This window comes from Nyctereutes procyonoides, unplaced genomic scaffold (assembly GCF_905146905.1).
Source record: "Nyctereutes procyonoides isolate TBG_1078 unplaced genomic scaffold, NYPRO_anot_genome, whole genome shotgun sequence".
Taxonomy (NCBI): Eukaryota; Metazoa; Chordata; class Mammalia; order Carnivora; family Canidae; genus Nyctereutes; species Nyctereutes procyonoides.
Genome location: NW_026575052.1, coordinates 28,242,908 through 28,258,179, shown reverse-complemented (window position 1 = coordinate 28,258,179; position 15,272 = coordinate 28,242,908). Strand labels below are relative to the sequence as shown.

Sequence of the window (15,272 nt, the reverse complement as noted above, 5' to 3'; positions counted from 1 at the left end):
CCCTTCCCCCTGTCGTACTTCACTGTCTCTCTCAAATAAATAAAATCTTAAAAAAAGAAAAAAAAAAAAAAACCTTGAGGGTGGATGAGGTCCAGAGTTCTTTATTAACTATAAAATTAACGATTTTAAAATTTTCTAAGTTACTGTGACTTTTGATACAGTAAAAGATGGACACAACTTTTGACTCAGTAATTCCATTCCCAGGTGTGATCCTAAACAAATTCTTTCACGTGTGCACAAGGAGATACCTACAAAGATGTTCACCACGATACTATTTCAAACAGCAAAAAATACATAACCTCAAAGTCTATCCACAGAAGAACAGACAGTAAGTTGTGGTATATTACTTCTTGAACATTGTAAAAGATTGAAAATGAAGCATAATCCCACATAACAGGAATGAATCTGCAACAAAATGTTATAGAGTACAAACAACATCATTTCATTTATGAAAAGTTGAAAAACATGGAAAATTAAGTCCTTCATGAATATATCCACTTGTAGTAAAGTAAAAAGCAAAGCAATGAAAGAAAAACACTAGAGTCAGGATACTGGTGGTGACAGGTGTAAATGATTAGTGGAAAAGAAAGAGATAGTAAATGGCACACAGAGATTCAAGAGTATTGCTAATATTCTATTTCTTAACCTGGATGGTGCAAATGTGGGTGTTCATTCTATTATTCAGTATACTTCCTATCCCATATGCAATTTTATATAAAATTTCACAATATATGAAATATTTCTAAAGTTTCTAAATATGTATACAAATAAAAGTATTTATTTCACCTGTTCAATTAAGGCATTCCTTGCTTCCGTTGTCTCCTTCAACAGTTTAGCATCACTCATTTCCAAGAGAGGTTTCCTCTCAAAGTCTTTTCCATCCTCTGATTTGCGATTCCAAACAAGTTTTTCTTTACTTACAACATCTACAACTCCTTCAAAAGCTTTGCCTTCACCAAGTGGTAACTGCAAATCAGAGATTAACTTTGTTAAATGACCACTCAATTAGAATTGCACTGGTGCTGATAAAACTGATCTTTCTCTACTTTCCCCCAACTGTCTATTATCATTATTACCACAGTCTTTATTTTTATGCCAACTTCTTTCAAAAAAGATGTGAGATAGTTTTAGAAATATGTAAGTCGCAATAAAACAAGCTGATAAGGAAATGTAGAGTTGTTTTTTTTTTTGAGAGAGCGAGCAAGTGAGCAAGTGAGCACAGGCAGCATGTGCCAGCACAGAGGGAGAGGCAGAGGGCGAGGGAGAAAGAACCTTAAGCAGGCTCCACACATGATCATACGACCCCGAGATCATGACCTGAGCCGAAATCAAGAGTTAGACACTTAACCAACCACACCACCCAAGTGCCCCTGGAGTTGCTATTAATCAACCAAATATTTATCAACCAACCTGTAAAAGCAAAGGCTTTGCCTTCAACTTCTCTCTGATGCTTTCAACTGCATACTTAAAACTGCAGAAAGCAAAATAACTAGAGTTAAAAACATTAAGATTTGGGCACCCCAGGTGGCTCCACAGTTTAGTGCCACCTTCAGCCCGGGGTGTGATCCTGGAGACCCAGAATCCAGTCCCATGTCCGGCTCCTTGCATGGAGCCTGCTTCTCCCTCTGCCTGTGTCTCTGCCTTCCTCTATCTCTCATGAATAAATAAAAATAAAATCTTTAAAAACACAAAAACAAAAACATTAAGATTCTTAAAACAGGTTTAAAAATGTTCTCTAAAATTAGAACCCTTTGTACTGTCTTTCAGGTTCATCATTTAACAGTTTTCCATAGAACAATATGTTGAAAAAACTTTCAATGTCAATTTCAGATAAAAGTGCTTGAGTATCTACTGTAATCCTGCCACACAGGTATCCAGGGTACTACTGTAAGCTTCACTTATACTCTGAAATTAAGATTCAATAAACTGATTAAGGTCACTGATAATAAATTGCAATTAGGAGATTCAAATGCATGATTCGTGATTACAAGTCCATGATTCATTCCAACAACTTGCTATCACAAACAGCTACCTTTTTTCCAAAAGGCAGCCTAATTTTTCTATGCCTTTATCTTAGGCATTCTTAGTATCACGTTATCAGTTTTAGAATTACTGTAGAGAATTAAACAGAAAGCATACTGCGTGCTTTTAGGAGAAGGATAGTTTATGCTTTGTTTTTGCCACTCTTGTATCACAGACCAGGATCTTTTTTTTATTATTATTCATTAAAGACACAAAGATACAGAGAGAGAAAACATGAGCTGGGGGAGAGGCAGAGGGAGAAAGAGAATCAGACTCCCCACTGAGTTGGGAGCCCAACGTGGAGCTCGATCTTAGGACGTGGAGATCATGACCTGAGCCAAAAGCACACACTTAACCATGTAAGCCATCCAGACACCCCAGATCTCTCTCATCACATTTCCCCAAAATTCTTAATATTCTTGATTCTCTGAATTCTCATTTCCTCAGAACCATTTATCCATTTTGGATTAGCATCCTGTGAGTCTTTGAGCATTACCACCACATCTCAGGATTAACCTTTTTGCCCTATATGCAGGTCTTAAAACATCTATATTCTCTCCCAGTTGCCAAGGGAGAGTCCATTAGCCAGTAACTAAGGAAAATCAGGAGACAGGAAATAATCATCTATCCTCTACCTTTAGCAATGATGAGAAGCACCATAGCCTTCAGCAAAACAGTGATTATATAATACTACCCTAGACAGAACCAGTGGAATCAGCAAGACATCACTGTCAGGATTCTAGAAAATAGGATACAGCCTCTCTGCATTAGAATCATGATTCATCACCTGTCAGCTCTCTATTAATCCCACACTGCTATTCAAGCCACGAACTACCTGCTTTGAAACTTTTTAAAAATGGGATTGAACTGAGATTCCATGGAATATTTATACTCTACAGGAAACAGCTGTTTGTAAATTTAAGTTATAGTCCACTAAAGCTCAAAGTGTATTTCTACTTTAATAAGTGAAAACACAACACTTAAAATACCTTGCTCCAGTTTTGTCCATTTTGTTTAAAAAACAGATTCGAGGTACCTTGTGTTTATCAGCTTGCCTCCATACTGTGAGAGTTTGTGCCTAAAGCAAAGAAAAAGGAAGAAATACTCATACTAGACAAAAATAACTGTTACTATGTATGGAACAAACAGATCTAAGAAACTATTATAACATGGAATTGGGCTCTGTTCTAGCACAGAATTAGTCCTGTTGCATTCACACTTCTAGAGGCAGTCACTCTGCTGCTAGTAGGCTAACAAAGCTAAGAATGTAATGAGGTCTGATGAAGAGCAAACTTCAAACTAAGAATACTAATTTGGGTGATTTAGGTTGCTACACAAAGAGAACAATACATCTGGAAGGTACAGAGAGTCATGGAAAGATGCCTTAAAATTAAAAAATGTAATTTTTGTCTGGTTTCACCTTACTTAGTACAGATCAAATAATACTGAACTCCTAAGCTTGCTGACCTGTGAAATATGGACTTTTGTCTTAATTCATATAGTTGTTGTGTCATTAAAAGGAGTGTACTAAAAAAATGCTATTGCAATAAAAACATGTATTTGTGATGTGTGAATGTTGTTGTAAACTAAAGAGGATTTAAAGAAGAAAAAAAAGCCAGTAACTGTATTTTTTTTAAGATTTTATTTATTCATGAGAGACAGAGAGGCAGAGACACAAGCAGAAGATCAACCACTGAGCCACCCAAGTGTCCCCAGTAACTGTACTTCTAAGTAGCAATTCTCATATACTTTTCTATTTCACTCCTTTTAATTCTACTTTTTTAAAATATATTTCAATAGTTCCAATCTATTACAATATCTCTGCCTAGTGAATCCCAAAGCCCTGAAACAGCATAAAAAGGCTAATGTAATGACATTAGCTAAAATAGAAGCCACTTTATAATTTATTAATTAAAATTTATATAGAATAAAAACACTCATCTTAAGTGTACAGTGAGTTCTGATTAGTATAGCTATCCCAATCAAAATATGGAACATAAGTTTTCTTATGCTCTATCCCCCAATAACAATCTGTTGTCATATTTGTCACCAGATTCATTCTCCCTTGTTTTGAATCTCATAAATAACGGCTTTTTTTTGCTCAACATAAAGTTTCTGATACTCATTTATATTGTCGGGTATACCAGTTCATTTTTTTCTTTCTCTCTTCCTTATTTTTTTTTGGCTAAATTCTTTTGTATAAATGTGCCAGCTGGTTTTCCTATCTGCTTGTGGATGAGCACTTAGATTATTTCTAGTTTAGGGCTATTACGAATTTAGCTGCTATAAACATTTTGAACAAGTCTTTAGAGGACAAATGTTCTCATTCTATTGGATAAAGATGTAGGAGTTTCAAGTGCTGAGTCGAAGGACATGTGCAAATTTCACTTTATAAGAAACTACCAAAGTGCCTCAGTAGCTCAGTCAAGCATCTGCCTTTGGCTTAGGTCATGATCCCATGAGCCCTGTGTCTGGCTCCCTGCTCAGTGAGGAGCCTGCTTCTCCCTCTCCCTCTGCCCTTCCCCACTACTCATGCTTGTTCTCCCTTGTGGTATCTCTGTCAAATAAATAAATAAAATCTTAAAAAAAAAAAAACCAATCTGCTAATCTTCTAAGGTATAATTAATATTTTATAGTCCCACCAACACTGTATAAGAGTTGTTCCACATCCTCACCAATATTTGCCATCATTATTCTTAATTTTAGCCATTCCTGTGGGTATGAATTGTCTCTTTGTAATTTTAATTTGCATTTCCCTGACAACCAGTGAGACAGACCATCTTTTCATGTGCTCATTGGACCATTCATATATCTTCCTTGGTGAACTATCCACTGAAGTCCTTTGTCCTTTTTTTTTCTTGGGTTGTTAGTTTTTATCACTCATTTGTAGTTCTTCAGATATTCTGGATACAAGTCCTTTATTATACCCATGTACTGTGAAAATTTCAGCACATACTTCCTAAAACAATGATATTGTCCTACATACTCAGTAGTGTTAAAACACTCTTGGAAATTTAACATTCATACAATACTTATCTAACATGACAAATTTTCTCATAGCCTACAACCTTTTAATTTTTTTCGTTTTAATAAGATATAATTTTGGTAAGTTCCAATGAATCAACTTTTCTTCTGTGTTCTTTATGCTTTGTGTCATTAAAAACTGTTAACCTATCCCTAAGCTTGTAAACAAATTTTACTTTTCTTCTAGAAGTTATACAGATGTAGCTTAACACTACGATGCACTCCAAGTTAATCGTTGTGTATGGTGAGGTGGGGAAAGGTACACTATAAATTTTCTAAGAAAAGATACTAAAAAATAAACAAAAACTCCCGTCAACACCTGCTAGCTAAAAGTCCACCTACCGTTGTAGCAAATAAGTGGTTTCTGTGTCACAAATTCAGAAACTTTCTATTCCAACATTTTCAATCTTGTAAATGCCATCTGTCAATGACTATGAAATTTACAAGAGTCATAATGACAGAAGGAACACAATCATTAGGAAATGAAGTGATTCAGAAAGAAATGGAAATAACAATGCATAATCAACCTCAGACCTCAGGGTCAGGCTTTAGATCAAGCAAATATCACTGCTTGTCCAGAGTCGTCAGGTGAGGCTTTCAATAACTGTATTATTTCCCCCAATAATTTTTCATTAAAAAAAAATGTCAAGCCTATAAAAAATGGTGAAAGAATTAAATAAACATCTTTGTACCCTTCATCTAGATTCACCACATATGAACACTTTGCCACACTTGCCTTTTTTAAAAATATGTACATATACACACATTACATGAGTGACTATGGGAGTGTGCCATTTGGATCTACAACAAAGAGCATAATTAACCGACAGCATGGTCTCCCAAAGCCCAGCTAATGGCTGAGTACAGCAGAAACGCTAATGTAAGCTATTCCTTTAAGACACGTGGAACTTAAAAAAAAAAAAAAAAAAAGACATGTGGGACTTCTCCAACAGGTGATTTTGGCTTGAGGATTCCCCATCAATTTCACCAAACCCTTTTGGGAACTACACTGTAATCTGAGCCTCTTCCTACCCAAACTTTCTTTTATGGTCTCCTAATGGACAGATGTCAGATATGCCCTGTGGTGTGACTCTTCTCTCCCATTGCTCTTTTCTCTTCTTTATTCTGCACAAGCATTTCCCCCAGTAAATCTCCTATATATCTAACCCTATCTTGGCATCTACTGCACAAAGTACCCAAACTAACAATATACGTGTATGTGTGGGTGGAAGGTGAACCACTAGATTAAGATGCACGTATCATGACATTTTGATACTAAAACTCCAGCCTGTATTTTCTAAAAATGGGGATATTCCCCTACATAACAATTTTCAATGATCACATTCAGAAAAATTTAAGCTAACTCAATACTTTTTTCTAATAACATATAGGCCAAATTAAAATTTTTCTGGTTTTCCTAATGATGTCCTTTTTAACTTTCTGGTTTTGGATCCAGGATCCAAAAAATCATATTACATTTAGTTTTCTTGTATCTCTATTTTTTTTGTTTTTTTTTTGTTTGTTTTTGCTTTTTTTTTTTTTTTAAAGCAAATTCTTTTTTCTTTTAAGGTTTATTTATTTATGATAGAGAGAGAAAGAGGCCAGGAGGAGGGAGAAGCAGGCTCCATGCAGGGAGCCTGACGTGGGACTTGATCCCGAGTCTCCAGGATCGCGCCGTGGGCTGAAGGCAGGCGCTAAACCGCTGAGCCACCCAGGGATCCCCGGTATCTCTATTTTTTAAAAAGATTTTATTTACTCATTTTAGAGAAAACACAAGTGTGGGGGTGGGGTGGGGGTAGAGAAGGGCAGAGGAAAAGGGAGAAGCAGACTCCTCATGGAGTAGGGAGCCCAATGCAGGACTCAATCCCAGGACCCTGAGATCATGACCTGAACCAAAGGCAGATGCTTAACCAACTGAGGTACCCAAGCACCCCTTCTTTTATCTTTAGAATCATTTAAACCAAAACAGTGGGGAGGGGGCAAGATGGCGGAAGAGCAGGGTCCCCAAATCACCTGTCCCCACCAAATTACCTAGATAACCTTCAAACCATCCTGAAAATTTACGAATTCGGCCTGAGATGTAAAGAGAGACCAGCTGGAACGCTACAGTGAGAAAAGTTCGCGCTTCTATCAAGGTAGGAAGACGGGGAAAAAGAATAAAACAAAAGGCCTCCGAGGGGGAGGGGCCCCGCGAGGAGCCGGGCTGAGGCCGGGGCGAGTGTCCCCAGGACAGGAGAGCCCCGTCCCGGAGGAAGCAGGAGCTGCAACAACCTTCCCGGGCGGAAAGGGGCTCGCAGGGAGGTGGAGCAGGACCCAGAAGGGCGGGGATGCCCTCGGGCTCCCAGGGACACTAACAGACACCTGCGAGCGCAGGAGAGTGCTCCGAGCTCCCTAAGGGCTGCAGCGCATGGCGGGACCGGAGCAGCTCAGAGGGGCTCGGGGGGCTGCGGAGGGGCTGCGGGCGGGAGCGCGAATCCAACAGCGCAGGCCCCGGAGCACAGGGCACCGGGACACAGCCCAGGATCCGGCCTCCCCCGGGACAGGCAGAGGCCGGGAGGGCCCAGGACAGCAAGGACGCTCCTGCCCCGAGCTGAGCAGATCAGCGGCCCCGCCCCGGAGCCTCCAGGCCCAGCAGACGAGAACCGAGAGCCCCGAGCCCGTAGTCCGTAGTTCCTGCGGAGGCTAAATCCAGGCTTCCAGAGTTGCCATAGCAACTGCTGCTGTTCCTCCTGGGGCCCCACGGGGTAAACAACCCCCGCTGAGCCCGGCAGCAGGCAGGGGCAGAGCAGCTCCCCCAAGTGCCAACACCTGAAAATCAGCACAGCAGGCCCCTCCCCCAGAAGACCAGCTAGACGGACCAGTGATACTCCCCCGTGTTCCAATACAACTTGTTTTTGGCCACTCTGCACTGAGCAAAATGACTAGAAGGAAAACCTCACCTCAAAAGAAAGAATCAGAAACAGCCCTCTCTCCCACAGAGTTACAAAATCTGGATTACACTTCAATGTCAGAAAGCCAATTCAGAAGCACTATTCTACAGCTACTGGTGGCTCTAGAAAAAAGCATTAAGGACTCACGAGACTTCATGCCTGCAGAATTTAGATCCAATCAGGCAGAAATTAAAAATCAATTGAATGAGATGCAATCCAAACTAGAAGTCCTAACGACGAGGGTTAAAGAGGTGGAAGAACGAGTGAGTGACATAGAAGACAAGTTAATGGCAAAGAGGGAAACTGAGGAAAAAAGAGACAATCAATTAAGGGACCATGAAGACAGATTAAGGGAAATAAATGACAGTCTAAGGAAGAAAAACCTACGTTTAATTGGGGTTCCCGAGGGCGCCGAAAGGGACAGAGGGCCAGAATATGTATTTGAACAAATCCTAGCTGAAAACTTTCCCAATCTGGGAAGGGAAACAGGCATTCAGATCCAGGAAATAGAGAGATCCCCCCCTAAAATCAATAAAAACCGTTCAACACCTCGACATTTAATAGTGAAGCTTGCAAATTCCAAAGATAAAGAGAAGATCCTTAAAGCAGCAAGAGACAAGAAGTCCCTGACTTTCATGGGGAGGAATATTAGGGTAACAGCAGACCTCTCCACAGAGACCTGGCAGGCCAGAAAGGGCTGGCAGGATATATTCAGGGTCCTAAATGAGAAGAACATGCAACCAAGAATACTTTATCCAGCAAGGCTCTCATTCAAAATGGAAGGAGAGATAAAGAGCTTCCAAGACAGGCAGGAACTGAAAGAATATGTGACCTCCAAACCAGCTCTGCAAGAAATTTTAAGGGGGACTCTTAAAACTCCCCTTTAAGAAGAAGTTCAGTGGAACAATCCACAAAAACAAGGACTAAATAGATATCATGATGACACTAAACTCATATCTGTCAATAGTAACTCTGAACGTGAATGGGCTTAATGACCCCATCAAAAGGCGCAGGGTTTCAGACTGGATAAAAAAGCAGGACCCATCTATTTGCTGTCTACAAGAGACTCATTTTAGACAGAAGGACACCTACAACCTGCAAATAAAAGGTTGGAGAACCATTTACCATTCAAATGGTTCTCAAAATATACCCTAAAAACTATAGAACACTTCTGAAAGAAATTGAGGAAGACACAAAGAGATGGAAAAATATTCCATGCTCATGGATTGGCAGAATTAATATTGTGAAAATGTCAATGTTACCCGGGCAATGTACACGTATAATGCAATCCCTATCAAAATACCATGGACTTTCTTCAGAGACTTAGAACAAATTATTTTAAGATTTGTGTGGAATCAGAAAAGACCCCAAACAGCCAGGGGAATTTTAAAAAAGAAAACCATAGCTTGGGGCATCACAATGCCAGATTTCAGGTTGTACTACAAAGCTGTGTTCATCAAGACAGTGTGGTACTGGCACAAAAACAGACACATAGATCAATGGAACAGAACAGAGAACCCAGAAGTGGACCCTGAACTTTATGGTCAACTAATATACGATAAAGGAGGAAAGACGATCCACTGGAAGAAAGACAGTCTCTTCAATAAATGGTGCTGGGAAAATTGGACATCCACATGCAGAAGAATGAAACTGGACCACTCTCTTGCACCATACACAAAGATAAACTCAAAATAGATGAAAGATCTAAATGTGAGACAAGATTCCATCAAAATCCCAGAGGAGAACTCAGGCAACACCCTTTTTGAACTTGGCCACAGTAACCAGAGAAGGACAAACAGTGTATGTTCTCATTCATTTGGGGAATATGAATAATAGTGAAAGGGAATATAAGGGAAGGGAGAAGAAATGTGTGAGAAATATCAGAAAGGGAGACAGAACATAAAGACTTCTAACTCTGGGAAATGAACTAGGGGTGGTGGAGGGGGAGGAGGGCGGGGGGTGGGGGTGAATGGGTGACGGGCACTGAGGGGTACACTTGACGGGATGAGCACTGGGTGTTATTCTGTATGTTGGTAAATTGAACACCAATAAAAATTAATTTATAAAATTAAAAAAAAATAAAATAAAATAAAAAAATAAACCAAAACAGTACCTCAACTTTTTACTCCCAATCATTCACCTTCCTTGCATTTACTTTTTTTTTTTTTTTTTTCAATTTCTGAAAAGCCCCATCCAGCTGTTTTACAGAATGTCTTTAAATTTAAATTCATCTGTCTTCTCATGATCAGATTGGGGCCAAGCAGTGTGTCAGGAATATAACATTGGTAAAGTTGTGTCCTTCTTAGTGCATCCTATCAGGAAGCCCATGGTGTCAGTTTGTATCATTTGGAGTTATGTTAATTGTGATCACTTAATTAAGGTATCATTCTTAGTAAAACTTTAAAATTAGAAGAGCTGAAGATGATTCTATATTCAACATGGAGCCAATCTTGAGATTTTAAGAAAAATGGGAGATAGATATCAGCTAAAAAGTGTGTAAATAACCCCAGTATAATTTATTATAAATCCATTTTTAAGATTTATTCAAGAATTTAATATGTAGGGATCCCTGGGTGGCACAGCAGTTTGGCACCTGCCTTTGGCCCAGGGCGCGATTCTGGCGACCCGGGATCGAATCCCACATCGGGCTCCCGGTGCATGGAGCCTGCTTCTCCCTCTGCCTGTGTCTCTGCCTCTGCCTCTCTCTCTCTCTCTCTCTCTCTGTGACTATCATAAATAAATTAAAAAAAAAATAATTTAATATGTATTAACTGTTGGGAGATAATTCTTCATGGGTTTTTAACCTTTCTACATATTTTGTTAAGAAAGGCAGTGAATGCCTTTGTTCTGGACTATGTTTTTAAAAGATGTTGATATAATCCACAGCTTAGCAAGACAGAGACAGTGTCTCCCTCTGGATTGAAAGGTCGATTTTGCTTGTAACCCTGGAAGATAATGTCTGTCTCCAGAGCAAACAGCAAGTAGGTTTACTGCCCATTATAAAATATATGTGTTTTCCAACCCCTGTATGTGCAGCTATCACTTGGCTCCCTTTGGGTCATCCTGTGGAACTGGGGCTTAGGGAACTAATGCAAGATAATATTGATACTCTGGCTATTGCTATTTCATTGCTATTTCTGTGACTAATAAAGTTCTTTGTCTCTGACTCAAGAGTCTTTTGTCTTCTGCCACCATGCCATAAAACTGTGGCAGATTAACTAGTTAGCTTGAAAGTAAGGTAGAAGAACCTCAAGCCCATCATAGTTCTAACCACAACTTTCCTATTTCCTACAGAAAAGAAACTTTCCTTTTACTATGAAACATCTGAGATCACATACAGATCATACTACAATATTAAACTCCAATTCTTTCACCATAATTTGATTTATATAAACCCCTATCAGGTTATAGTTAATTAAATCTGATACATTCTACTTTAAAAAAAATAATCACGTTATTGTAGCTTCACTTTACTTTGGCAGTATTTTTACCTCTACACCAGCAGAAGCATCAAACACAGCTACTGCACCATCCAACACTCTAAGGCAGCGCTCAACTTCCAAGGTAAAGTCCACATGACCTAAGAAAAAGATGAGAAAAATACACTTAATCTTTAAAAAAGCATGATCCAGCAATCCTACTTTTGGGTATATATTCAAAAGAACTGAAAAAGAAATCAAAGAAATATTTGCAAACTATGTTCATAGCAACACTTTTCACAATAGCCAAAAGGTGGAAACAACCCAAATGTCCATCAATGGATGAATGGTATACATATAAAGTTTTGTATATATACAAATATGTTATATATGTAAAATGGAATGTAGTTATGCAGCCTTAAAAAATGAAGGAAATCTTCACATATTACAACACAGATGGATTCTGAAGGACTTCATGCTAAACAAAAAAAGCCAATCACAAAAGGACAAATACTGTATGATTCTACTTATATGAAATATTAATCTCCTAGATAAAAAAAGTTAGACAGGTAGTTACAAGGAACAGGAGGTGGGGACAAACAAGAGTAGGTGTATAGTAGATACATAGTTTCAGACCTGAAAGATAAAGTACTTCTGGAGATCAGTTTTACAACAATGTAAATATACTTAACTACTGAACTGTACACTTAAAAATGGTTAGGATGGTAAGTTTTACCTTACATATATATTTTAAAGATTTATTTATTTGAGAGAGAGAGGGAACGAGTAGGGGGAATGGGTTGGCGGGGGGAGGAACATCCTGCTGAGCAGGAAGACTGACTTGGGGCTCGATCCCAAGACCCAGAGATTATGACATGAGCCAAAGGCAGACACGGCAGACACTTAACTGTCTGAGCCACCCAGGTACCCCAATATATATATGTTTTGTCACAATTTAAAAGAAAACACATCCACAACAAAAACCTCCAATAATGTAGCATCTCTGCATTGCTAGAACAGTACCATACCTGGAGTATCAATTAGATTGACTCTATACCCCTTCCAATCAAAGGTAACAGCAGCAGATTGAATAGTAATGCCTCTTTCTCGCTCTTGAGCCATAAAATCTGTCACCGTGTCTCCATCATCAACATCTAACAAAGAAAAAGACGACACAGTTAAGCTTGATACCAAATACATTTCACTGTGGTATGATATCTACTAGACAGTTTATTTATTTATTTTTTTGCAGAGAGAGAAAGAGAGATACTCTGAGACAGAGTGTGTGGAGCGTGAGCAGGGGTGGAGGGACAGGCAGAGTGAGAGAGAGAATCCCAGGCAGTCACCACCTGAGCAGAGCTTGATCCCAGGATCCTATGATCATGACCCTGGGCTGAAATCAAGAGTAGGATCTTTAATCAGTGAGCCATCCAGGTGCCCTTCTACCTGACATTTTAATTTGCTTTAAGACTGTTTATAAAATATTTGGTTTAAAAAAAAATTTGGTTTAATATTTATGGCCCTTAGATTAAATAAGTCCTTATTCTAGAAAAAGCTTTTCTAGCAAAATTAGTAATTTTTCCATGAAAAATAATTTTTCTGTAATAACTAAGATAAAATTTGTTTAAATACTTTAATTTTACTGAACTTGATATTCCTTTCATTTTTTTCCCCCTAGTTTACCTTTCATTATCCTTTATGTTCCTCATGGCTGATTCCTTGACAGAGCAATGAAAGGGCCCAGACAGACCTAGATTTAAGTCCCAACTTTACCATTACTACTCTATTATCTTAAACAAGTTACTTAACCTAGTTTGTAAAATATGAATAAAGGCAACCTTGCAGGGTTGCTTTAAGAATGAAATGAGTAAGTAAATGGCAGGTACATGGAACAAGGTAGAGAAAAAATTCCTCCAAAGTTAAATTCTCCTTTTCAAACCCTTTTCATTAAATGTTCCCCCAAAAGGCATTTATTTGTACAAATGAAAATAAAATCTTGGTAGAATTTCTACAGTACAAAGCCATGGATAAAGTTCATCTTGACTACGCAAAAGGTCAAATTATTCTGCATTAAAATTCTTGAATTATATACATTGTATTCTGATTAAACTTATATAGAAGTAATGAAAATGAGGGATCCCTGGGTGGCGCAGCGGTTTGGCGCCTGCCTTTGGCCCAGGGCACGATCCTGGAGACCCCGGATCGAGTCCCACATCGGGCTCCCGGTGCATGGAGCCTGCTTCTCCCTCTGCCTGTGTCTCTGCCTCTCTCTCTCTCTCTGTGACTATCATAAATAAATAAAAAAAAAAAAAAAAAAAGAAGTAATGAAAATGAGCTCATCTTTATCATTCAAAATTCAAAACCCAAATTATCATGGCCTTATACTACCACTACTTATGTCAGCATTAAACCTCTGAAATCCTAGCCAGGTTCCCCACTGTTTATGTATGTAAACGTGCATATAAATGTATAATGTACCAAAAGAGGGAGAAACAGCAAGAAATATGGATTTGTCAGGACCTCCAAATATCTATGTTAAAGAATTACATCGTTATTCACAACATAACCAAGCAAACAAGCACCATTAATGAAACAATAACCAAGTAGCTAACCAAAAGTTCTAAACAGTTTTTTAAACATCTGTAGGAGGAGGGAGTACAAGATGACAGAGTAGGAGGACCCTACACCCACCCCAGTCCACGTTTACCACTAGGTTATCACTCACATCCACATCCATTAACTGGAGAGCAATCTGAAGACTAGCAGAACAAATTCCACAGCCCGATGCAGAGAAATAGCCAGCATGGGAGAGGTTAGGGAAAGCGGAAAGGTGGTGGAGAGGTGCCCGCAGGAGGGAGAGAAGAAGAGAAAGCACCAGGGAAAATAAATCCCTGTACAATCTGGCCTAAAAACCAGAAGGGCTGAATTCCATGAGTTAGTATAACCAGCAGACTTGGAGTCTGGAGCTCTGAAGGTCAGCTGACTCAGCACTAGGTGAGCAAGGAGGATGTGCGATAGCCAGGTCCCTGCCCTTTAAGAGGTAAGAATCTGCACAAAAGGCAACATAGAAGCAACAGATGGCACAAGGGGAAGGAGATCCATTTATTTGGATTTCAGGGCAGATTGGGGAACTTCCCTGGGAACAAAGGAGCTGGCAGGTGGCATTTTCCTCCCCTATTCCTCGGCATTAACACAGAGCCACCTGCCAGGAGAGTGCTGCACAGATACTTGCTACTAACTTGTGAGCAATGCACCATGACCATGAGTTCTCCCCAGGACTCACCCACTCCAAGTCTGCCATCCCTGGAGTCAGGGCAAATTTTTTCAGCATTATGCGTGCCCCACCTAGTCGATGCCTCTGCCTACTGTGCCACCACTGCACTCTGGGGGGATGTGGCCAGGCCTAGCAGTTTGGTGCAGACTTTGTGAAGACACGTGTGCACTGCCCAACTGCCACAGGCCCCCAGCCACCATGCATACAGACCCACGTGCCCCTTGCTGTGACCTCAGACATGTGCCTTGTGCCAGGCTGCTAACACGTGCTGCACAAATGGCTACCACCACAACGTAGGGGATCTGGACCTAGGACTAGTGACTCCACAAATTTTGAAAACAATGCTGTACCCGCCCCCTAGCCTTTCTATGGTCATGCCCCCTCATAGCCAGTCTGCCTGGGTCTCACTAACACCCAGAGAAAGCAAGTACAGCTCCCAACAGGGAGAGTCTGTGCAGAAGTCTAAAATGAAAAGGAAAGCAAAATAGTAGGATGCAAGAAACACACAGAGGGGACTCCATTGAAGTGTCACATTCTGGTGAACAGGAAACACTGTGCTGCAGGGAGATACAGAACCTCTCCTTCATGAAGCCACTATTTTAA

General features: G+C 39.7%; 1 protein-coding gene across 6 annotated transcripts in view; it reads right to left on the bottom strand.

Moving 5' to 3' along the window:
• The window catches only part of GFM2 (GTP dependent ribosome recycling factor mitochondrial 2), a 63,655-nt gene that overhangs the window by 30,668 nt on the left and 17,715 nt on the right, over positions 1–15,272 (bottom strand). For all 6 annotated transcript variants that reach the window (XR_008665248.1, XR_008665249.1, XM_055331440.1 and 3 more), the window contains 5 exons: positions 12,424–12,549; positions 11,468–11,556; positions 3,012–3,100; positions 1,411–1,471; positions 787–966 (listed from right to left, as the gene is read on the bottom strand). Coding sequence is in view for 4 of the 6 variants with exons in the window: in XM_055331440.1 (XP_055187415.1) it covers positions 787–966; positions 1,411–1,471; positions 3,012–3,100; positions 11,468–11,556; positions 12,424–12,549 (545 nt within the window). In the remaining 2 variants the exon portion in view is untranslated. The remainder of the gene's footprint in view (positions 1–786; positions 967–1,410; positions 1,472–3,011; positions 3,101–11,467; positions 11,557–12,423; positions 12,550–15,272) is intronic.